We start from the raw sequence: 25,191 nt of genomic DNA, 5'->3' as shown, positions 1-25,191 counted from the left end.
GTATGTTTCTTAGTGTTGGATCCTATAATGAATTTCGTAGAAGTAATGTTGCTTAGTAGCGAATTTTGTAAAACTTGTCTGTATTCCAAGTATGAATTCTGTGAAATTGGAATGGACATTTAGGCCATGCGCTGGTGGTCCATATTACCCTGAATGACCCGTCACACATTTTCCTTCCAGATGTAGCGAGCCCCTACTGCGTCACATAATGAGAATCATTATCTTCACACATATAGGTCAGCAAAATTCATTATAAATCCATATTTCTACACAAGGATAGTGTAAAAGTATATAATCACGCCTATGATTACCACAGCAAGTAGATAACAGGCTAGAACGGCACGCACTTTGATTTTCCAACTTAAAAAAACAACAACATGTGTTCCCACCAGAGATTGTCAACGTGACAAAACCCAAAGAAATGAAATGTATTTAGTCTTGAGTGTATTTGTAGGATCCACTAGTGTGGTAACATGGAGTGTAGTTACCAACTTGGTTTAATTTTGTGCGCTTCTTAGATAAAGGAATAAAAAGACTTGTCGGATGTGATACTATGTTTTTTTTCTCAATTCATCTTACATATGTGGCCTCTATCTTAAAATTCTGTCATCTCGTTTTTCTGCCGTACTTTCGCATTATATTTGTAGTCTGCAGAGCATGTCATCCATAGAACTAACTTCCTGTGGCCTAACTATAGTCTCCAATCCTTCTGCATATAATTATATTGTGCACATGTATATAATTAAACACTGTACAATACCATGCTATCATTACCTGCATCTATAATTACAAACTTTTACCATGCTAATAGCACTTCTTTTCAGTATAAACACCCCGTAATTAGATACATCTTGAAACTTTGATCCTTCCCTTGAAATTTGCAAAGCAATTTGAAAGTCAGGTTCAAGTACATGTACACGAAAGCATAATGAAAATTGCACATGCCTGGCAGTTTGCTGACATCTAGAACATATACACGGGTCACAGAAGGAATGCATACACTTTTATTCAATAGTATTCAAGACTGGGTTGTTTCAAGAAAAAACGGGTAGGCGCAAGATGGTAATCGAAAGCTCCGCAAGCTTCCACATTCTTGTTGTATCAGTCTAATTCCTCTTATTGTATAAGGGTAATACATGTATTTGAATTGACCCTTACTATTCACTGTCTTGCTTGTTTTCGTGTTTTCCTTGCGGAAACCTTAAAGTACAAGTTAAGACACTATAATCCACTGCCACCACCTTCAGCATTGGTCTATACAAACATACTTTCAATTGAATCTGATAATAATAAAAAAACTTCCAACACACGTATTTAAATATCTGCTGCACTATTTCTTTGATGTAAACTATACTTAGGCTGGCCTAAACGCATTCGTTAATCTACTACAATCTCATTGCAAATATATTTTTCTGTCACTCTCATTTCCTTCTACATTATCAGTGGTGGTACGTAGAGAAGTTCACCTTGATAGGCTTCCTTCTTCATATAAATTGATAAAAAGATAATAATAGTACACATACACAATTGAAATGTTAACAAAAGGCTCACGTTTAGATTGTGCATTAAATTTCCACCACTTGGTGCAATGTAAAGGGTTTATTAAAATCTTGTACATCATGTCATGTGGTATAACATTACAACTACATCACAAAGATTAGGTTTCATGGCTGATAACACAATATATAATACATTCTTAATACTTCATTGGTCAGACTGAGTTCCTTAATACGAGTTAATCATAAACTTAAGAGACATGATATTTATTTATTATCAAAATCAATTACAAAGTTTCCTTCTTTTTATACCAGCAACCTGGAATGTGGCCTTACAATATCTGATAAATTTGTACAAAATTCAGTTTGGTTTGTATATTCAACCACAAAATTCAATTCGGTTTGTATATTCAACCACTAATCAACATGGCCGGTAAGACACTTATTCCACTGACCAATTGTTTGTGTTCCTACAACCTGTAAAATTCCACACTGCAATCTCTAACAGGCTTCTGTAAGTCTGGAAATATTTGCAGTGGTTTTATGTTTGCAGTTTTTGAGACCTCTCCACAGCAAGATCATCATTGTGACACTGCTAACAAAACGGATTTTCTGTCAGAAATGCACTTTAATTTGCACAAATGTGTGTGCCCAACAGAAACTCTAAACACCCTCTTTCCTTTCTGTAAACCTTTTTCTTCCTAGGCCCTAGAATATAATCAACTGTATGTCAGTTTGCTCATTGTCATGCTGACCATATTCCTCTAGATCCCATTAACACTGTGCACTTACGTCCATTCTCATTATCCCTCCACTTACAGTTAACCGGGCTTGCACCGGACTTCATAAGAATAGCACCCATCAGAACACTATGTCACAGCTGGGTGAACATCCCGTCATGTTAATCTAAGTAGAATCAGACTGATCTTCCAGAGCTAGTCACTTCAGATCAGTTTACTATGATATTTCAGTGGGCAAAGACGCTACCATCTTTGCCATCAATACAGTGAATAAGAGGTTAAACCAAGTGGTAAACAGTTGTAAGGCTGATAATTTTGGAAACATATACAATGTAGATATAACATCTACTAACATAATTCCACCAGGGTACATAATTCTGCCACCCTGAAAAGATAGGTCCAAACAAATCTCCAACCAAACATCCCCAGTATAATGCACTCCTGTATGTCTAAACTGTGCATACCTGGGGGGTGCTGCACTAGAGATCTATCAAACCCATTGTTTTTCAAGTGGTGGATTTATGTAACCCAGGTGATTATGAATGGAGGTTATATAACAGTGTTATTGGGCATCTTGAACAGGCAGTGGGGAATAACTATGATTAAAGATGGTTGTATCAAAGCTGGCTGGATTCGGTTAGCTTGAGGAGTGAATCCACTCTACTTTGTAAAGCTGACAGGATTCATAGCTGGGTGAACATGTCCATCAAAGTAAAACCACACTGATTGCCAAGAGTTACTTCTTAGCATTTTTATTATTACTACCTTCTTCCCACAGGATCCTTTCTTCTCAGTTGTCAATGAACTGGATAAGAGGTGAAGCTGTGGAATGGAGGTGACCAGTGGCTGATATTTTTGGAAACAGCGCGGTGGTAGGGTAGCTAAGGCTTATAACTATGATTAAATCTGGCTATATAACTATGATTTGTTTCATTATCAGTAGTTATTTGGTTTCTGTACTTATTTGGAGCACTTACTGACACATTAATTGGAAATCACCAAGTCACTTGAGATAACTATTTTCTTTAATACAGCATATCAACCCTTCCTCTTAGCTATCAATAGAGTGAAGAAGGGGTAATTTTAGTGGTAAAGCTGATACATTTAGAAATAGAGCAGTATTAGGATGCCTTGAGCTGGAATTATGGAATGATTAATATGATTAGGGCTGGCTATATCAAAGCTAACTCAATTAATCTTTTTGTTCTGGTTTTCTACTATTTTCATCCACAAGAATTTCCACAAAATGGTATAATATTGGAACAAGAATATCTCTCCTAACAAATAAACTGTGGCTTGTGCTTAAAATGACCCTGCCATGAAAAATATACACATTTCAAAATTGATCCATATGGAAATTAAGGTTAGTTGTCATAGTTTTCCAACACACAAATTATGCTACATACCTAAACTAAGAACGAAAAGAACTTGTAAGGAGCTAGTTACAAATGTAAGGAGTTAAGATATACTAAATATATCTCTTATTAGAAAACAACCAATAACCAACTTCTTTAATACTTCACAGAGCCTTTCTTCACCAAACAATTCAATACCTAACCCCAAAACTAAATAACCATAGACTATCACTGAATGGTTAGAAAAATACAAACTTCATACAAAACACAAATACGATGACGACAAGGATAAAGATATGTTAAGACAATGATGGCTTGGCTTAAAATTACTACAGTCTTTCTGTCAGTAGTTTACCAATTGTAAATCACTTTAAAGAGTTAGTAATTTCAGTTTCAGGGAATCACCTGATTACAATTATGATTTAAACTACATAGTTCTGCCTATCTTGTGTCTTGTGAAGATTGTAGCAGCACCTTGTTTAGTGAGTCAGTCGATCCAGACAGTTAGCAACTAGAGCAGTCCAGCCTGTCTGGTGGCTGTATCGGGGAAACAAAGATAATCTTAATACAAGTCAACAAACATTTTAGAATCTCTTGAATTGTCTTCAATGCTTTTAACTTAGTGCTCTAGATCTGAACAAAACTAAAGACACAACTCAGTGGCGTCAAATGGACGGGTGGCTAGGCTAGAGATTTAGAGGTCACAGGTTTGATTCCTGGCATTCCCGGCTAGATGTTGCATCCCTAGGGAAAGGCACTTTTCTCACTCCACCCAGGTGTAAAAATGTATACCTAACTTTGTTTAGGGAGGTAAAGGATGTGGAAGGAAAGAGATCGACTCCACCTTCCAATACGGTGCCCTAGACACAGTGGGTTAACAACCCACTGCCCCTACGGCCTCAAGAGGCTATGGGACTATAGCTACCTTTTTTTACACAACTCAAATACTACTTTCAATTCTCTATTCAAAACCGGCATAACTCCAGCCGACATTGCAAAGTTTAGAAAGTTAACGTTTTGTTCCCATCTCTATACAGATTGAAAAGATTTAGAAAACACTTGGTGACATGTATCTAATTGTTTGTTTGCATGTATAGTTGTAGAAGACCTTTGGAAAGTTGCTGTACTTTGTTGTATCAAGATTGTTGTATTTCAAAGGCACATACCTTGCTCCACAACCCCTGCCGGTGTCTCCATGGAAGTACTCATAGAACAGCACCAGATCCTTCCAGTGGGGGTCTGTTTTGTACCTGAAGAAACAACATTTTGAGGATTTTGAGGATTTTCATCATCATCATCATCATCATCATCATCATCATCATCATCATCATCATCATCATCATCATCATCATCATCATCATCATCAACACAATCATCATCATCATCATCAAAATCATCATCATCATTGGGTTGATTGCTTTGCTATTCTTGCCATGCATTGTATCATGTAAAACTGTCCAGCAATAAACTTTAATCATACAAGCAAATATGAGCCTATAGCAAGGGCTTTTGTTTGAAAAAATTATGTCCTTTCTCACCCATTTTTTTTCATCAAGGAAAAGCCCTTACCATCAAAGAAGGATATTTCAGGACATAAGGCCTTTATCCTTACTCCCAGCTATCCAATCAGCCACAAAAGCCTTTGAGGTTTGTGCTTATAAGCTACCTCGTCACAAAGAAGGTTAATCATGTAGAAGACTATAGTAGAAAGCTTCTTGAAACCCTCAATCTTGACGTGATTGTACCTTTCACTCTCGCCATGACAGGGGCGTTTCCCGGTCTTGTCAGCGATGAAAAGTCGCGACAGACGACGTGACAGCTCGTGGGCGACGTTTTTCAGTCTCATGACGTTTCCCGAGCCCGTGGGACACTCCACCTTCAGCGACTCTCCGTAGAAGTAGTCGTACCTCTCCAGACTCTCAATAATGAGGTAGTTTACTGAGGTGGGGAATGAAAACAAAAAATTCAAAACCACACACCAAAATTTGCAGCCTCAGCTATCTTACTGCCAAATGGTTGTGGTGTGAAAGATGTCGGTTAGCTATAGGATTGGTAACTTATCTTATTGCCAAAGGTTGTGACATAACACATAACAATGATTTTGGATTTCTAAGGTATTACTTTTGTTAAGAAGAGATTGCCATAGAAGCTCCCTGGGTAGACCTAAGTAAAGCTCTTAGAGTATCACAGAAATCAGACAAGCAGACATCTGTTAGGCCACAGAAATTTAATTGGTTGGTTCTCGGATGTTTTGAAAATATGCTTAAGTGGAAAAACATGTCGAAAACAAAGCCAGAGGACCAGGTTTACACCTTGGGTGCACTCAGTTTTATGGATCCAATAGAGTTATATTCAAGTTCTCCTTCCTGCCCTCTACATTTATGTTGTCCTTTTGCTATATTATCATTTTAAAAAGTCATAGAACCAAGGAATCAAATAGTCCCTTTTCCGGATACAAGTCATGTAGATTCTCTGGCTGTGGCCTTAGATAGGAAGCTACATCCTTATCTGTCTCATGTGGGCATGTGAGTGATAGTTATAAGTACAGGTAGCTTCCTTTCAATCAGGTAATGATACAGCTGGGAATAGGAGCACCTGGAAGAAGATCAGGTTTACGACACAATGGTGTTTCCAATTATCTTTGTGTGAAGAGGAAATGTCTCCTGACGTAAAACTGATGGCAGGTCAATTAGCAAGGCCAGCGACTGAAAACATAGTGGATGAACAAAAACAAGCCTCTTAAGTGCCCCAGATGCGTGGATAGATCTAGAAGCCATTTCAATATACTGATTACATTTCCTGCAGTTACTCAGCAATGGTTTAATGATAATAGCTCTGCTATTGAGGTGATGATAAAGATGGCAAAGAATAGTCACATGGGTACTTTCCTATGTCATTATAAACACCGCAGAATGTTTTAAGTGAAGTTCTTGCCATTTCAGTAAAAAGCTGAGTTCAAGGTAAATTTTCCTTATAATTATGCTATAGATAGCAGCTCAAGAAAGATTTTTGTTTATCTCCCTTGCGTATTGATACAACTGAAGGTTTCTTGATGAATATCTCACTAGACTCTATGAAGTTGTGGTTTCAAGCTTGGTAAATTGCTTATCACATTTGAGAAGCCCCCCTCCCCCCAGTCACTTAGCTTCAGTGTTACTAATTGCTTTGCATCAGAAAACCAGGGCATTTTACCCAGTTGGTTAATGCTGTTATTTTTGTAAAACTCCTCATTACCCACACAGTCAGATAGACAATTGGTTGAATGTCTCTCCTTATTCTGGAAACTGGTAGAATTCTGTGACCTCACTGAGTGTGGCTCTAGAACTGGTCTTAGTGTTTCTCTGGACAAATTGTGTTCCATGCCTGAGGGACACCATTAGTTATCTCCATGTGACCAAAAGTAGCCTCTTCTTATGATCAGAAGTAAACTGTTTCATAGAACAAAAGACTGTGAGGCAGAAACTGTAGAATTACATGTAGTATGTTGGAGATAATAGTTTGAGGTTCAACAATGCCACAATTTCATGACCAGCATTGAGGGAAATATTCTAGTTGTCTCGTCCCCTCTGGTTAATTTTCCTCTTGTCTTTTACTTGGGGGCATTGTGGGCACTGCGTCCACAAATCTTCATGTGTCATTCCACACCAGTGGAACTACAACTGTGATTAAAATGTTCTAAGGTGTGTATTTCTTGCCTTGAATTGTGTTTTGTCATCTAATGTATTGTCTGAATAAGAAATTCAATGTAGAAAGTAGAAAACGTCAAGAAGCTTTGATTAGAATCTACCTAAACCATTGAATCAAAAGATACAGAAATAAGTTTCTGTAAAGCACTTCATGTCAAGAGACTTCAAATTCTAAAGGCCCCAACTAAGATGTTCCTGGGTATCCCTTGCATCCTTGGAGGATGCTGTGTTTACGAGCTATAAATCAACATGTCACAAATAACAGCAATCCTCACACTTCCCCATGGCACACCAGTCCCTCAGCAAACATAATACACTAAAAAAACTGCCTTTAACTATTGCAGTAAACAGCTGAGCAGCTTTTCCCATATAGAGTGTACTCATTAAATTGGAAAGGGCCAGCAGCTTTTCTTACATGTCAAGCCTTTTGGTCTCGGACCGGAGTTTTTTTGTGATTTCGTATGTAGGCCGACCCCCTCAGGTCGACGGGCTACAATTCCGCCAAGAAAAGCAGGACGGAAAATGTAATCACATGGTCAAAAAGCCGTTTTCTGCTGCTTTCCAATGTATTTATTGGTATTGTCCATTGTCCCTTTATTTTGGGTAGAAACCATAGTAAAATGTAAATTTTGGACCCGAAAATTATCTTTTTTTTTACACTTTTTTGATCGAACCTGCTCGGAAAAAACAAGATTTCCTGGGGTCACGGCATATATGCTGAGAAAGCTTAGCAAATGGTGTCTCTAAAAAATGAAAAAATTAAAAAGTCATGTGATAACTTTGTCGCAACCTCCGATGACGCAAATTCGGTGAAAATGCATTAAAAACGAGGCTATTCGGGTCATCAGGCAAAAAAAAACCATCACCGTTGGCGGGACTAATACGATGGCGAACCAACTTCACCAGGCCCAAAAATACTACAACTCACGGGCTTTTCAGGAGATACAAAATATCTATGCACAGCGAAAACGATCACCAAGCAATAGGGGCCATAAATCAGAGTGACGACCACGCACTTCCGGCAGATTATCGGGTCATGACCCTATCCCTGGTCAGATTTGAACTCCGACCCGGAACCTTTTTGGGCACGACTAATACATCTGATGACACATCCCAATTATGACATCATGTCACCTGGAAGCCATATAGGTCCTCTCCAGTTGCTGTTTCCCCCAAAGAGGTAGGTGTTGGACTCTCCGGGGGTGTACTCCACACGATGTTCATGTTCGTCCATCTTCAGCACAAATGGCTTGTCTTGGTGAACCTAAATGAGGAAACAAGAAACATAGAAAATGAACTCTAAAGGATAGTGGAAGAGGGATATTTGTCATGACTCTGGATCTTTTCTGGCAATGACATAAAAATAACAGATAGTTCAGCACCAAGGACGGCATATGTGTGCAAAACAAGTGTTCAGTGTTAGTGTTCCAAACTTTCATTCCTGCATCTTTTCTAACAAAGACATAACAACAGCAGACAGTTCAGCACCAAGGGCAACATCCCTGCTGCATCTTTAAGTGTTAGTGGCCACTTAAATTGGATCTTTCTGCCATTCTGGTGGTCTTTCTTATGGTCTTGTGTTTGGAAAATCCTGATGATATTCCTTAAGGTCTACAGCCTGTTGGTAAATCATCTCAACCATCTTGTATATTGTATAACATCTACTAACATCCCACCAGGGTACATAATTCCGCCACCCTGAAAAGAAACGTCCAAACAGATCTCGGATTCGACATCCCCCAGAATAATGCACGCCTGCATATCTAAACTATGCATACCTGAAGAGTGCTGCACTAGAGATCCCTCAAACCCACTGTAAAGTTGCAGATTGACGTAACCCGGCGGAGTAATGTTAATGGAACAAAGATGATATCATGATATTGTATAGAGACAGAAACAAACCCTCCAGTACCTTTGATAAAGAGCGGATGCCGTATGGCGATAGAAACTCCTCCTCATCCAGCATGTACTTCAGCACCCTCTCCAGTTGTTCCCTCTTGGGTATCGCCAGGAGCTTCTCAACTGCAGGGTCCCCTAAACAGTCATCTGACGACTCCATGTACGATATCTGTACAAAAATATGTTACATCATTCCTTCAGCCTGTTTGTTTCACATCAATTGACATTAATCACATTTGCGGAAGGATTGACATAACAGGTGACTATCACCTTTTTTCAAGATGTCAACCCAGACCAGACTGTAAGGTTTGATCCACACACACCGGGAAGGACCCCTACTGGTTTCGATAAGTGTGATATGTTCTTTTACGTGCTTGAGGTGTGGCTCTTCTCAAAAACGGGACTTCCATTTAACGTCCTCCGAGGGATAACCAGTGAATCACTTTTAGAGACAACCTGGACTATCTGCAGGACCTGTCCCTCCATCCAACTCGAAACAAAAATTTTGTTGTTGGGACCAAAAAATTTTTTACCCCCAGTTCCATCCAAAAAAACTAAGCTTCATGACATGAAAGTGATGGAAATATATTTTTATAAGCTTAAAATGACAAATTTTACAACAATATTCTGTTGGCACAATGAATTTTATCTGATTCTCAAAGACTCTTCTTACACAATGCAAGTTGAACCTGTGACATTCTAAATTCTCTTTGGCTCAAAACTAATTGGTAGGTGTGGAGCTGTCAACAGCATGTGAAAGGTTACTAAAACTTGCAGGCTTTTCTTCTACAGACTGATTGAAGACAAGGAATTACACCGAGAAACCCAACTCTAGGCTATCAGCCTACCACCCACACACCTACTTACAGCTCCAGGCGATGCTTAATCAAATAATCTAGCCAACTTAATGTGCATCAAATTGACCTTTCGAAAAGAGAAAGATACGGTCGAGATAAAACGCACTCTTGTTTATGCCCAAGGCATTACGTAAAATCTACCGGTCAGCAAAAGCAGTCTAAATCAATTTACTACATTTGATCTAAAAAATGTAATAAACAGTATAAATTGAATTGATTACGGCTATCACTACCCCTGCTTTCCAAACGTGTGCTCTCTTTGAGGATTGAGATGCTGATATGTTCATCAAGAACCAGACTAACAACAGCGCCTCTAGGTGATAGCTTATGGTACTGCAGCATATACACTTTCATCGATGTAAGCTTCCAAAGGTTGTCACCACATTTATCATTTACCACAGGATAAGATTTAGACACAACCAAAAATTCATTCTTGAAACACCATAGGGCTACTAGTATAAACACCATAAGGGAATAGTAACTCTGATGGCTGGTTAGTATCGTATATTAACGGAATACCATACTAGCGGAATATTGGAGAGGGAGCGTGTAGCAGGCAGAAGCGGTGACACGAGAAGAAGAAGAAGAAGTATCGTATAACTGGCCTTGTGGTTAGGGTTGTGGACTCAGTACCTGGCAGTACTGAGTTCAAATCTCTGACAGGCCCCAATGTTGTGCCCTTGGGAGAGGCACTCAACACAAATTTTCTCACTCGTCTGAGGCGAAAATGAGTACCTAACTTTGGCTAGGGCCTTCCATAGATAGGATGTTAAATGGAGGTCCTGAGTTTGAGGACAGCCACACCTTGAGCATGTTAAAGAACCCACCACACTTATCGAAACGAGTAGCGGTCCATCCTGGTGTGATTCCATCCTGGTGTGATCAGATCAAATAAATCTGTCCAAATATAAAGAAGGACATTAAAGAGTATGGCCTCGCCAACGTGGACCCGCTGGACAGAGCTGCTTGGAAGCGCTATGTGAAGACTGGCCGACTGCTGCCAACCCCTGCTTCAGGGAACCCTGCAGCAGTATAATCTAATACTGGATACTACTACTATTACTACAATATACAGCTTTCATGTAGGCGGTTCAAATCTACCGTGTATGCGATGAAAGCAAGCAAATCATTTCCAAACAAACTGCGTATAACCAGACTCACGTTCTGAGCCACGTCCGCCCTGTTCTTGATGAACCAGTTCAGCCTCTTGGTGAACCCTTGTAGCTTCTCCAGCCGGCTGCTGTTCAGCACCAGGCAGGCAAACAGGGGGACCAGCCCCACCATGGACCGGATACGCATGGGCGTGGTCACGCCGTCGATGGTCAGCTGGTCGTAGTAGAACCCATCCTCCTTGTCCCACAGTCCTGAAGAGTAGTTAAGGATGATCCGCTTTTTATTAGAAATTATAATCAGTTATATCTATACATCTTTGAGTGAGATACTCTAATAAGACTTTCATTTGGGACCCATATCCAGACATTTTGTAAAAGTTGTTTTTTAAGCGTGTGATTTGTTTGTTCCATCATTTGTTCTGACTCTTGTATTGCTGTGTCAGTAGCAGGGGATATTTTTACAGGGAGGGGTAGAGAACAAGTTGATAGAACACTTCAAAGCTTGGGTATCCAAGCACTATGGCAACCCCAGCTCCACCCAGCTGTGAGGAAATGGCCAGTACCCAGTGTGGCGATGTACATGATCACATCACTGTTCATATATTCTGTTCTCATGCACCACTATTTTTTGCTTGTTTGTTGCACATCATAGGTCATACAAGGATAAGGCCTACACTTTCCATGGTCATAATGCCCCATGAAGGGTTTCGTCTAGTAAAAACAGTATATAGAAATAGAAGTAACAGTCCAATTTTCATCAGGAGTCATAATCAGTACATCTATACAACTTAGAGGGAGATGTTCTAGAAGGTATCTTTCAATGTAAGCCATTTCCAGATACTTTGTTGAAAAGGTTGTTTTTTAAACATTAACCAAATACTGTAATTTCTTTAATTTTCATGGTGGTTTATGTTCTCGGTTTTCACGGCGACCTCTTCACCACAAATTTAAAACTACCACAAAAGTGTTTGTTACCATTACTGCACAGTATGATTGTGACTAAAGTGCTACCGCGAAATTAAGACCACCACGAATACTCCCCTTTCTCCTTACTGCGAAATCAAATCACTGCAAATGTAAAGGTATTTACAGTATATTGTACAGTACAAATACTAGCACACTGTTACTTACCCAATCCACTGCCAGCTTGGTTCATGGCATCGGCAATGGCCACAAAGTGCTCAAAGAACTTGCTGGCCATGTCCTCATATGTGGGGTCAGTCAGAGCCAGTTCTAGAGCCATGTCCAGCATTTCTGCACAGAAGAACGCCATCCATGCAGTACCGTCTGCCTGGTAGAGCTGCCCACCCTTTGGCAGGGGCTTGGATCTGTCAAACACCCCTAGCAGGATGAAAAAGACAAATTTCATTGTCCTAATTTTGCACCAATGCTCTTTCAAATAAAAATGAAGGTAGTAAGTAAAGCAGTCATTCTCAATTGGGTAGCAGCATGATACTTTTTCAAGTAGCTACTGGTAGTAAAATGCGGCTTTGCTATGGCGAGCATTTTTGGCCAAGCACATCGGGTCACCCCTACTCTTCTTGATAAGTGTGTTGGGTTAAAACCAGAGAATAAGCTTCCAGTTGCAACATATTGAATTATAAAGAAGGGGGTTGAAAGTTAATATTTCATCTATGTCACATATTTTCTGAAGCAAAATGTCTATCACATATCTTTATTTCTAAGTTCAGAATTAGTTTAAAAAATAAAAATTGATGCACATATATGTAGCAACATACATAAAAACAGTATGGTCATAATACCATTCTCTCTAATTGAATGATATAATTTGAAGCAATGATAAACTTACCAATGTTATCCAGCCCTAGGAAGCCCCCAGCAAACAAGTTTTTCCCATCTGGGTCCTTTCTGTTCACCCACCTGAGGATGAAGTTGCAGTACTGTCAAAGATCACCATGTGGTGCTTCTACAATTGTACAACTTTACAATGGTAGCCAACGCATGTTGAAACTTCAAAACAACCAAAAAATTATACTTTTTCACACAGTTATAAGAGAGCTACAAAGCCATGGCATAAGTACATTGAATACAAAAGTTACTCATGCAACTGGATATTAAGTTTTGTTCTTTGGTTTTATGTCTAATTCGAGGTTTTGATGTTAAACATTCTGTACAGTCCTCCAGACTTGAATCAAGGAGGTTACAGGAAATATTCCTTGCTTGAATGTGCTGAAATTAAAAACTTATCTAGTTGTTATTGAGTACCTCATCACCTGAATGTCTAATCTTTATTCATGTAAGTACATTATGTGTCTGTAGATGAATTCTGAAATCTTCACAATGCTTGTCAAGATGTCAGCTTCCTTACCAGGTGAAGTTTAAGACCAGTTTCTGGAAACATCTTGCGAGGAAAAGCCTGTCCCGGTAACCTCGCTTGCCCGTCATCTTGAAGACCCTTCTCACTGCCCAGGCATGCACTGGGGGGTTCACATCACCAAAGGCAAACTCATAGGCAGGGATCTGAAATCACGGTTTGAAAAAATCGGCAACACAGTATAGTTATTGTGAAAGCACAAGCTGGAAATAAGTACCTCTGTTACAGGAAAATGTAGCTAGTCATAACCAAGAACTGCTACCACTTTCACAATTGGAACATAGGTAATGAGTTTAAGTAGTTAGCTACCTACAGAGAATAATCTATTTCGTCAGATCTTAGATTCCATTTGATACATTGTCAACTTTGCGTTAGAATAAAGAGGCCAGACATTTAAAAAGAAATAAGAACACTGCAAAGCCATTTGATGAAAAAAAAACAGTGGTTATATTTTATAATTAATAGATGAATGACAGGAGTACATGTGTACAAAAATTTTCTAAACGCCCTTTTTAACTTTTCAGATGGAATAGCCCCAAGCTAATTTACATAAGCCCCTATCTCACTTGACCTGCTGCAGGTTGGTTGGATTTGTTTTACCCTTGACTTTATAATGGAAATATCATGTAAAATGTACAAGTAAGACTAAAAAGACAACAAAACACACAAAGCTTAAAGAGAGTTGTTTTTTATCAATGAAATTCATTGAGTGCACTCTGTCAAATCGCTTGGTCGCATAAAGGTTGCCAATGTGCCGCTGGTCCAGTGAGAGGGGGGCTTATATAAATGAGCTATACAGGATGATGTGTGATGATCACCTGTCCGTTTGGGTGCATGTACCACTCCCTGAGGAACAACAACAGCTGGTTCTTGGCAAACTCCGGATCAATCTTCACAAACGCCACCATATGGAATGCAAGGTCCCAGGAGGCATACTGGGGAGAGAGGAAAGGTCGGTCAAAGTAAGCTTGTGATATGCCAATACATATGTAGTGCTTTACAAAAGAGAGAATGCATTGTAACAGACAGAAACATTTAACGTATATTATATCAGTACACAATTTACGTGCATATTCTTGTAGTTATAGTTTTAAGAATAGAATAGACGAAGTTTAGTACTCATTGTATTGATCGCCTTGTCATTGTTGCCATACATTGTGCCATGTACAATTGTTGAGCAATGAAGTTCATTCATTCATATGTCAAGAAACTACAGTAGATTCATGCACTTTTGCGTTTGTTTCATTTTGCCTTTGGACAAAAAATAAGGTTTTCGCAGTGTTCTAAATTCATGGTTTTGAAACAATTCTGTAATACCTTAAGTCATACAAAGGAGATTTATTCACTGTACATGTGTCATAAATTTGTACTAGAGAGGTCAGAAACCGAGAAAATAAAACCACGGCAAAAGTTTCAAGATATACTTTTGTTACAATCCAAGTGTGGTGGAAGGTTTTCAGCGAAAACTATATCAAACGTATGAAATGCATCAATGCTAACTCACAGTCATTAAAAAAAGCATTCCCAAAAGTACAGGATTATTGTATTCTCCTTTTTTTTAGTTGAAATCTTGCAATGGTTACTAAGAGTAGAGTTGGGCACGGGCAGGTACATGTACTAAGTCCATTTTCCTGATGCCTTAAATAATGATATAAACATCTCTTCAACTCCTTAACCCTCCAAATGTCAGGTTGCAGGCTTTGTAGCTTATAACCAGCCCAAAGACCGAACCTTAACCCTTAGCCTTTGACCTTACCCAGGGGTACTCCCACTTGTCGGGCATGGAGATGACGTCCCTGTTGAACAGGTGTCTCCAGTCGTGGTTCCGCCCGTCTTTACGGGACTGAGGCGGCGCCGGCTGCTCAGGGTCACCTTGCAACCAGTCCTGGGGAAGATAAGTTTAAAAAAAAGTTGAAGTCCTCCCACACCATAAGGCTAGGGAGTTTTGGGCAGAGCACATCTCCATCTCAGCAGCAGGGGGCTAGTCTACTGGCACATCCCGACCAAACGATCGCATTGAAACTCAGATTCGAATCAGCCATTTCCGACAAATTCCTTTCTAAGTTGCGTTAACGACTAAATCTGACAAAATAAACTCGCCAGTGAGATGCTGGAAGGTGTCAGCTTTCCAGAGATGTTTTCCGATCGGCAATTTTGGCACTTTGGAAGTAATACAAAGTGACTGCGATTTAACGTTTACAAAAAATAGTTTCTACTACTTTTCTTTAAACGTTAAATCGCAGTCACTTTGTATTACTTCCAAAGTGCCAAAATTGCCAATCTGAAAACATCTCTGGAAAGCTGACACCTTCCAGTATCTCACTGGTGAGTTTGTTTTGTCAGATTTAGTCGTTAACGCAACTTAGAGAGGAATTTGTCGGAAATGGCTGATTCGAATCTGAGTTTCAATGCGATCGATTGGTCGGGATGTGGCAATGGAGTGTGTTTAACTTCCATACTGTTTCATAAGTATGTACCATTTTTATAAAGTCTTTACACACATACCTTGATAATGTAGTGATAAAACTGTTTACTCCACAGCAGGCCTGCGTATGCCTGTTTAGCCACCAGATACTGTTGAGAATTCAGCTTGGAGCACATCGTCTGTTAACAGAAAATGAATTTAGATTGATAGAACCGAAACTGGCCTTGAGGAACAACCACCCTGGTAGCACCAAGGACAAAGCCTGGAGCAGATAACATGTGTTTGTAGGATGATAAGTAACACTATGTGCTCAATAGATTGCAAAGAAATTACCCTAGAGCTATTTCATGCACTTACCTCAATTCTGATAATTTTGAAATACAATGGAAAACTGGTTGCAAATTGCTGGAAAGAATTGGCTTTTTATCAACACTATGTAATTCTAGCAGTACTGTATGAGATAAGATTTAAATACCGTCAGTGTATGAGTTTCAATCTCCATCATGGAAATGTACGTCTCCATTTCATACATGACAAAATCCCATCAGTTTCTACTGATACAGTTTGGCGGAATGCGATAACTCCATGTACATTTAGTTCCACGAGTAAAAATCCAATTATACGTCTGTTGATAGAAGCCGTACTTCAGATAAGATTCGGTAAACGAGGTTGGACCAGAGCAGATGAGAGTGCCAAACCTTGTAAAAGCTCTCGGCCTCTTCTTTTCTCTGCTGCAGAATTGTCTCAAACCCAGCCACCCCGAAGAGTGGCATGTCGTCGTCAGCCTCGTCAGCCCGGTAGAGCCTGCAGCACACAGAGGCCTGTTTACCAGGCTTGACCTTGAGGACGTAGTGGGCTGCGACCTTGGTGCCGACACATTTCGGGTTGACAGCTTCCTCCTCACCTGGAAGAGGGGCATGACAAGATCAGACTTTTCCATACTGCAACTTTCGACCACTATCATATTATAATATTCTCAAAAGTCAAAACTTCTTGAAGTATCCTCCTTCAAAATCTCCAACAAAATTAGGCTCTATAGTTCCAAAAAGGTTGCTAGGGGGCTGAAATCTACATCATTTCTGTAAGAGCCTAAGAGCTTCTGTAAATCTACCATTGAAAAATCATGGCCATAGCATGTCCAGAACATAAGATATCAAAACCAGAATTCCTGTTGCACAATGGAAAGCTGCTAGGGGGCCCATAATTAAATCATTTCTTAATTTTGCCAAAATCTACCAACATGCCAAATAACATAAAAGATCCAATCACAACTTTATTAGTTATGTTGTCCAAACACAAACACACAAACATAGTCCTGAAAACATAAACTTCTTGATGAAGGTAATAATTGATACAAATTCACTTTCACGACAACAATCCACTCACCTTCAATGATATACCTATGGAAGGCATCCTTTACATATGGGGTGTAATTCTCCACCCCATATAATTTGACAGAGTTGGTCTCATTCTCAGTAAAGAGGAGCTCTGGAAGTTTCCCATCTGGCCCCTTGTCAACTGCCCAGGTGAACGTTTCTGTAAACAAACAAAAATTAAGACAAATAGTGTAATTCTTGATTTGTTAACTGTAACTTAATTCTAGCTACTTTAAAGGCCACTATTCAACTGCTTAAGTTTCACCATCGCAAATGTTTGATCAATGATATTTGGGACGTTTGTTCCCACCGTTAAAACTAACTGCAGTGAACTGATCACTTGGTTTTCCCCAAACTGCTAATATTAAATGGACTCTGTAACCAATAGAGAATTGGGTGCCAAACAGCTACTTCAGAGTGATTTGGTACTTATAAGTGATCAATCTGAATACTTTTACATGCATGTAAATGTACTTCATGTATTAAAATTGAAGAAATATGTTTGAGTGATTTACCTAATGTCTCGTGTGTACATTTTACACTGTCCTCTCCTACTTTCTTGATCTTGGGCTTCATGGTACAGCCCTCGTGTGTGCACCCCCATATCCAGGTGTTCCTGTACCACAGCGTCGGTAGGACGTGTAGCGTTGCCTCTTCTGGCCCGCGGTTGTGTACCGTGATCTTACACAGGACGTCGTCGGGGCTGTGCTTGGCGTACTCCGCGTAGACGTCCCAGTATCGGTTCTCGTCAAATGCACCTGGAATGATAAGATAAGCATGAAAGTAATTTCCTGTTTCGCAATTTGATCTAGGGAGATATTATATCTGTGTGCCCTGACATTTGGCCTGGATTTCCTGAGCTGTTGAGTTACCATAAAAAAGGTTTGAGTCGACCTTTATCACTTCAAGTATACGTTATCAGATGTCACATCAATTGAGTGAATAGACATACCCCAAATGGCAAAAGTTCAAATCAATACAACTGTACTTCTACGAGGCCTCAATACTTCACAGTAGTTGCATGGGCAAGTAGTCATAGAATTGCTAGAATTGCACTCAATGCTGAACAGAAGCAACCTTCAATAAAGCAGATTACAAGACACTACCAGGAACAGATGATGAAGACCACAAACAATTTTTTGTCGGAATAAAGAAAACAAGTAGTACAGGTAAGGTTAGACTGGTGCAGGTAATTTCAGAATTTACCCACACCTGAGGTACAGTACGAAGAAAAATGTATTCTTAGCCCAGGCACTGCTTGTGAGATGTTTGTTTGTTTGTTTGTTTGTTTGTTTGTATTGCATACCTGGTAAACCACCTCCTAGCATAACACGCCAGGTTTGTACTGAACAGTACAAGCTGCATATCCGAACAGATTTATTTGATCCACTTACACCGGAAAGGATCCCTACTCTTTTCAATAAGTGTGGCGGGTTCAAACACAGGACCTCCATTTAATGTCCTATCTGAGGGACATCCCTAACCGAAAGCTAGGTACTCATTTTCTCCTGAGTGAAATGAGGAAACTTGTGTTAAGTGCCTTTTCCAAGGACACAACGTCAGGGCTTGACAAGGTATTCAAACCTAGGATCTCTGGGTGCTGGGCCAAACACCATACCGTCACACCACGTGACACCACCTTTTGTAATTAGTATTACTGTAAATGCAGAGATGTTCACAGGAATTTAATTTCGCGGTAGGGAGAAAATGGAGTGTTGGCGGTGGTTTTGAGTTCAGGTTTAAAAACAATAGTAGCGCTAAGCATAACAGTCACACAATGGAACGGCTTTTCACAGGGGAAAACCGCGAACATAAAATCGCTGCAAACATTTCTGCATTTACAGTAATTCTGTGACTTCATGCTGCCAAGGCATAAACAGCTAAAACTAAAACCATTTATTCATCACCTTAGAATGAAGACTATTTTCAGATTACAATCTTGCATGACAACAGGATTTGGAATAAGCCCACCAGTCACGGAGTACAATTATTGTATTATTACAAAATCCTTTCAAATGTCTTATCAACCATAAAGGTTGCTCATACTTCTCTGGATTATGTTGCACTTTACATACACAGTCTTGAATCAAACAGCATTTTATTTCAAAGGTATAAGCCTGAATCATCCTTAAATGATTAGTGAGTTGGATCATAAGATCATGACTCAAAATCTCACAGCCTGACCCAAACCTTTGAAGTTTACATGGCATACTTTGTTCACAATTAGAAATAAGCTCCATTGTATCTTTGCTCATCTTCAACCTTAATACTTTGCCATGGTTTCATGCATAGAAAACAGTTGACCTAATGAAAATGTCTCAAGTGCTTAAACAGCTTTAAATGAACATCTTATGTCTCAAATCTCCTGGCTGCAAAAACCGTTTGTGGTATTCGACCAACTGTCTGATGTTTCCTACATGAAAGGTGAAAGGGAATAAATTTTAGCATTTGAATTTAGGCCAACCTGTCAAAGATGATGTCAACTAACCTATTGTGAAGTGTTGCAAATAACACCAACTAACACCCCCTTATCTTCTAAGGGCCCTATTATATTGGTCATATGATGTGTCTTTCACAGCAACTTAACGTTCTTAAGTCTTGTGATTGAAAAGACTGTCATATAGATTCTCCACGACTGGTTCTGTCTTAGCCTCATTGAAAACCCTGCAACAAAAATGATTCCACACAAGCTACAGTAGCTCTAACTTAGTTTAAGTTAATATCTAACACAGCAACAAGAGTTCGAAGATCTCACACCTCCATGAAATATTCAGAATTTCTGGTATGTCTTATTTAATTGTAGTTCATTAGTTATGCACATATTGTTTTGATTTGCTTGTGTCTAATAATCACTTCCCATCACTCTATTGTTAACATGACTTAGGGTCTCAGTTTTTTCGCCCCATAGGCTTACATGTTATAATAACGTGTTTTACATGGGAGCGTTTGTAATTAATTAATAATGAAGCTATAGGAAATGCACTGAGGTCATTCCGTCTATGTTGAGCACATTTACCCTAGATCATGTGAAAAAATTCCCAACTACCAGTTGGCATACGATTCCTTTTTATGGCAATTACAAAAGGCGCATAGCTATACCCCCCGAAAAGGCACTTTCCAGCTGTAAGCGCACGACCTCATCTCCCAACATGCCGGGCTGTGCACGTCAGACACTCAGTTCATATTAAGTCTTGCAAACCTGTTAGGGGTGCAAATCGCATCAGTCGCATACCTTTACACCTGGAGTCTTATTTGCCAAATCCACATTGAAACGACATCCCGGAGGTGGTTTCAATGTGGATCATGGTGGTTTCGATGTGACTTGGAGTGTTCAGACTAGGCCACATTAATCTTGCTTACTAATAGGTGATTTCGGCCCTGAATCCAATTTGCAAGGCTTAGTAAACTAATCCCTAGTACACGGAGGAAAATATGACACACTAACCTGTGTCCTCTACCTCATACTCCAGCTCGTGTAAACCCCTTTCCCGGTTTCCCTCCTTTAGTTTGGCGTAGGGAAACTCGTTTTGCGGGTACTTGTACAGGGCACGAGTGTAGGAATGTGTTGGGGTGGAGTCCAGGTAGTAATAACACTCCTTACAGTCTTCTCCGTGGTTCCCCTCGGGACCTGCCATTACACAAAAATGTACATGTAATTAGGAAACTGAAGCAATACTACTTAGTAGGGACAGTACGAAAAGGGATTTTGAAAGTCAATCTATTTAGTCATTTTTACACATGATTGGTTCAAACAACACTATTACAATGTATAATAGCGTCCATAATGCAAAAGATAAGACGTTGTTGTGATGTGATAACTCACTAAAAATCGTGGCCGGAATTTTTGTAGGCTTGCAAAACTAAGTCAATCATCGTACGGCACGATTTTGCCCGGTTTCAAAATCCTAAAAGTATGAAGTTAATACGCAAATGTGCTGAACAATGTTAGTAAATGTCAATACCATAAAGATTTCATCAGTTTTATTTTCATTTTTTGGCCCTAATATTACTTTGGTTGCCTATAATGAATGAGTACAGCAGTGGTTTCTTCTGTTTATGACATGTAAAAACATCCTCCCTTTCAACAGCAGATTTATATATGCACACACATGCTGTCATATTACATCATAGCACAAGATGGGACAAAATAATTCTCTAAAATAAAAATGCTGAATATGTTATTGAATAATTAAGAAGTAAGTGATACCTAAAGTAACATCTTTAAAAAAACAATATGCCTTGATTTATACAACTTTCTGGGCCACCCTCTTTCACTGTTGAAGTCGTTTCTTCAAAAAGTGATGAACAGCTTTATCTATATCTGCACAGAAAAAAATTACCTGTAAGACCATAAAGCCTCTCTTTCAGAATGGGGTCCTTCCCGTTCCAGAGGCCCAGTGCAAAACAAAGTCGTGCCTGTCTATCCGTCAATCCCAGAATTCCATCCTCTCCCCAGCGGTACGCTCGAGAGCGAGACTGATCGTGGGAAAAATAGTCCCAACTGGAAGGAAAAAAAGACATTACGTTGACAGAAGAGATATCAAAACAGAAAGTTCTGCTGCAGTACCCTAACAAGCCGCTAAGGGGGCCCAAAATGTAATCATTTCCAGGTCTTATCAAGACCTACTCACATGCCAAATATTGATACAATCCATTCAGGCCTTCTTGAGTTATTGTGTTCATCCACACACACACAAACATACATACAATCGCTACAAAAATAAACCTTCTAGGCGAAAGTAATAAACGTATCTTCTGGCACTGAATCAAGCACATGCTCTACAATGCAGGTATACAGTCATATGCCCCTGTCTTTATTAACCCATTTTCACCTTGCTGCATTGAATGTAACAAATGCATACGAATAGTGCCAAAAATCCTGTCAAAAAGTGCTCCAAAAGTCTTATTGACAGGAAAATCCTTTAAAAGTGCTCAAAAAGTCTTATTGACAGGAACATCCTGTCGATAGTGCCAAAGATTCTTATTAGCACGAACAGCCTGTCAATAGTGCAAAAAAATTCATTTTGACAGGGATATCCTGTCAATAGCCTTGGTCAAACCAAAATAGATGATAAGCTCATCTTGTGAACAGAAAAAAAATGTAACGAGGAAAAGTCATTTTTGAGACAGCAACTTTTGCTAAGTGTCCTCTAATGCATGGATTAAACCAAGGAGGTTAAACCTCCTTGGACTAACCTATAATCACTGACTCCAATAAATCATAATTGTAATAATCATTGATGCTCAGTGAGTTCCAAAAACCAATGAGACACAATTTCGACATGTACTCCATCGAGTTCTTTTTTTTTTTCAGAAATATCTCCATTTCTGCACTTTCGCATCAAATTTTCAGGTCTAGGCAGGACATAATACTGGGAAGCAAGGCTTTATTTGTCTTCACTTCCTCTTCCGAGAAATCCTATTGATGACCAAGTCCATTGCTGTTGACTGACTCTTATCACCACATTTTCACTTGCCACATTTTCACTTCCAGCCAATTTCATGCACCAAAACGTCATTGTAATGATTGCAAGCTCTAACAGATAGTACTGATCAGAGATAGTAAAATTCATAACGCTACATTGGCTCCTGAACTTAAGTGATTACAGATAGTTTGAAAGTTTCTGCACGCTAAACTTTACTTCCGGGTTCTGGCGACAACAGCCTAAGTGTGCTATATCCGTGTTAGTATTCTACTTGCATGGCAGTATAGGACTCATAGATAACAACGTTTTTCTTATATTATACATCAGAAATAAGGACATCTATGGCATTTCCAAGAACAACAAAGCCCAGATTTTCCGTATGCAGCAGATGTTGTTGACATATGATTGGCACAGGGATACGAATTTGCATGACAACGCAGAAAAACACATATTTCTTAGAAAAAAAGGGCTCACCAAGACCCATCTTCTGAGTAGTCTTCCCTTACAGTTCCCCACTGTCGTTCTGACAGGTAGGGGCCCCATCGTTTCCAGTTTTTGAGGCGTAGTTTGTCTTCTGCGAGACGGTCTATTTCCTTCCCCGCCGCCATTTCTTGAATGAGTGACCTAAATGATAAGTTCAGGGCATGATGGCAACAGAATGTAGTAGAGTGTAACACTCAAAATCAAACAGAACAGTACTTGAGTCTTTTAATGTTAATTTGTACAAATAAAAATAGATAAAAATCATGCATTGATATATGTGGGTGTAGAATAAATGTCCATCCGTATAATTTTTTCACTAGTGCTACTTTTAAAAACGTCAACTCTACGTTTGTCTGTTGTTAAAATCGAGTGGGCGTGGCACTAGGCGGTGTCAGCATACATGCACAGCGTGTTTGTGCAAATATTTTCTTTCGCCACGGTTGATTCTCAGTATCCATCAATGGTTTGGAAAAAGGGCTGTGTCACGGCTAGTGTGTGGTATTAATTTTTTTCATATTTGCCAAGTCATCGTAATGGCAGTGACAATGCGAAATGACAGCTGCAGCTTTTTTTTGGAGTCGACATAGAATTTATATAATCTGAGTGACGAAAACGGTGTTGAATCGTTTCCAACATGCTACAGACCGTTATGAGTATATATTTAAATGCAACAATCCCCACAATGCGAAAATAGGTAAATATCTAAACGACTGCTTTCACATTAGAAAACTAGAGTTCCACGACCTCATACCTTCGCCAAATAATTTACATTTATGACTGATGTATTAGGAGTGTTTCTCATCAATTATCATACCAGTTGATTGTCTTAAAATATAACATGTCCAAAGGTATGAGCTTAACAAATTATGAGCTCAACAAAGAAGGTTATGCTAATATTTTTCATTAATTATGCAAATGAGGCCCTTATTAGCATAATTTGATTCAACGATGTTTACATTCACATAACGTCCAGATGCCAAAAAAAAGTATTGAATGTATGAAATTGCCGTCATTTGCCAGTGTGGAATAATAGAAGTTACTCATTAAGTATGCAAATTAGCCCACATTAGCATATTTTCTATCTATAAATATTTCTCCCTTCCTCAGTTACAATTTAAATAGTCATATCATGGAACAAAGCGGATTTTTAAAGTTGCCTCATTAATTATGCAAATTAGAATCTGATTTGCATAATTATTGTCTAATCATACTAAGCATCACACAAGCTATCTACATACCAAAAATAATGACCATCCATCAAGCCCATCTTGCTATAGTATTTCCTCATTAATTATGCAAATGATGTCTTCATTTGCATAGTTCATATCACTTAATATTTCTCTCTTCCTCAGTTACATATGTCACATGTTTGAGAGTCCTATCATGGAATTTGGCGGATGTATAAACTTTTCTCATTAATTATGCAAATTAGATACTGATTTGCATAAGAGGTATCTAATCATGTACATCATCACTCAAGCTATCTACCTACCAAAAATCATTACCAGCCATCAAGCCCTTCTTGAGTTATTCCCTTTCAAAGTCAGACGCAAAACCTGCTCCTGCAGTTCCAAACAAGAGTCTGAGGACCCAAAATCTCCATGAAATTTGTTTTTTTTTAATGTTGTGTTATGTTTGTGTATATGTTATTTGTTGTTTGGTTGTTATGTTATGTTTTATCTGCTTCAGGGTGGTTGTGTTTGTTTATATTTGTTTTATGTGGTCTGTTACGCCTCAGTGCATTTGTTTCTCCTTCTCTTTTGGCTCTCATGTGATCTCTCTTCATCTTCTTATGTATCTCTGACACCTGGAGACATCCCGACCTTGCCTACAAAGTTGTGTAAATTATAAACTATCAGGGACAGCGGTTGATAGAACACAACTTTACAGGTGAATAAAAGACGGGTACAATAGATAAGCAGGAAAGGTTACGAGTGACCAGATCATGTCAAAGTGCTACGTAGTTACCTATAAACTGGTAGCAATCGTAGCATTGTACGT

General features: G+C 39.2%; 1 protein-coding gene across 1 annotated transcript; it reads right to left on the bottom strand.

Moving 5' to 3' along the window:
* Nucleotides 1-3,243: 3,243 nt before the first annotated feature.
* Nucleotides 3,244-23,344, bottom strand: LOC136447692 (uncharacterized). The gene is made up of 18 exons (XM_066446737.1): nt 23,182-23,344; nt 21,622-21,782; nt 20,727-20,909; nt 17,797-18,039; nt 17,292-17,441; nt 16,604-16,809; nt 15,986-16,084; nt 15,237-15,365; nt 14,299-14,415; nt 13,475-13,626; nt 12,956-13,026; nt 12,277-12,486; nt 11,195-11,397; nt 9,190-9,345; nt 8,412-8,541; nt 5,337-5,529; nt 4,758-4,841; nt 3,244-4,128 (listed from the first exon to the last, which is right to left on the bottom strand). The coding sequence occupies exons 1-18, from the start codon at nt 23,313-23,315 to the stop codon at nt 4,071-4,073; spliced, it is 2,679 nt and encodes an 892-aa protein (XP_066302834.1). The 5' UTR covers nt 23,316-23,344; the 3' UTR covers nt 3,244-4,070.
* Nucleotides 23,345-25,191: the final 1,847 nt, after the last annotated feature.

The sequence above is a fragment of the Branchiostoma lanceolatum genome, chromosome 1, assembly GCF_035083965.1.
Source record: "Branchiostoma lanceolatum isolate klBraLanc5 chromosome 1, klBraLanc5.hap2, whole genome shotgun sequence".
NCBI classification, from domain to species: domain Eukaryota; kingdom Metazoa; phylum Chordata; class Leptocardii; order Amphioxiformes; family Branchiostomatidae; genus Branchiostoma; species Branchiostoma lanceolatum.
This window is presented reverse-complemented; position numbering and strand designations above follow the sequence as displayed.

Excerpts from the sequence above, each read along its gene's own strand:
- LOC136447692 (XM_066446737.1), bottom strand. The coding sequence starts at position 23,315 with ATGGCGGCGGGGAAGGAAATAGACCGTCTCGCAGAAGACAAACTACGC. Across the intron at positions 11,398-12,276 it reads CCAAGCTGGCAGTGGATTGG|GACTGTGGGACAAGGAGGAT; the intron begins GTAAGTAACAGT and ends ACTACTCTTCAG. Across the intron at positions 4,842-5,336 it reads TGTCATGGCGAGAGTGAAAG|GTACAAAACAGACCCCCACT; the intron begins GTACAATCACGT and ends TTGTTTCTTCAG.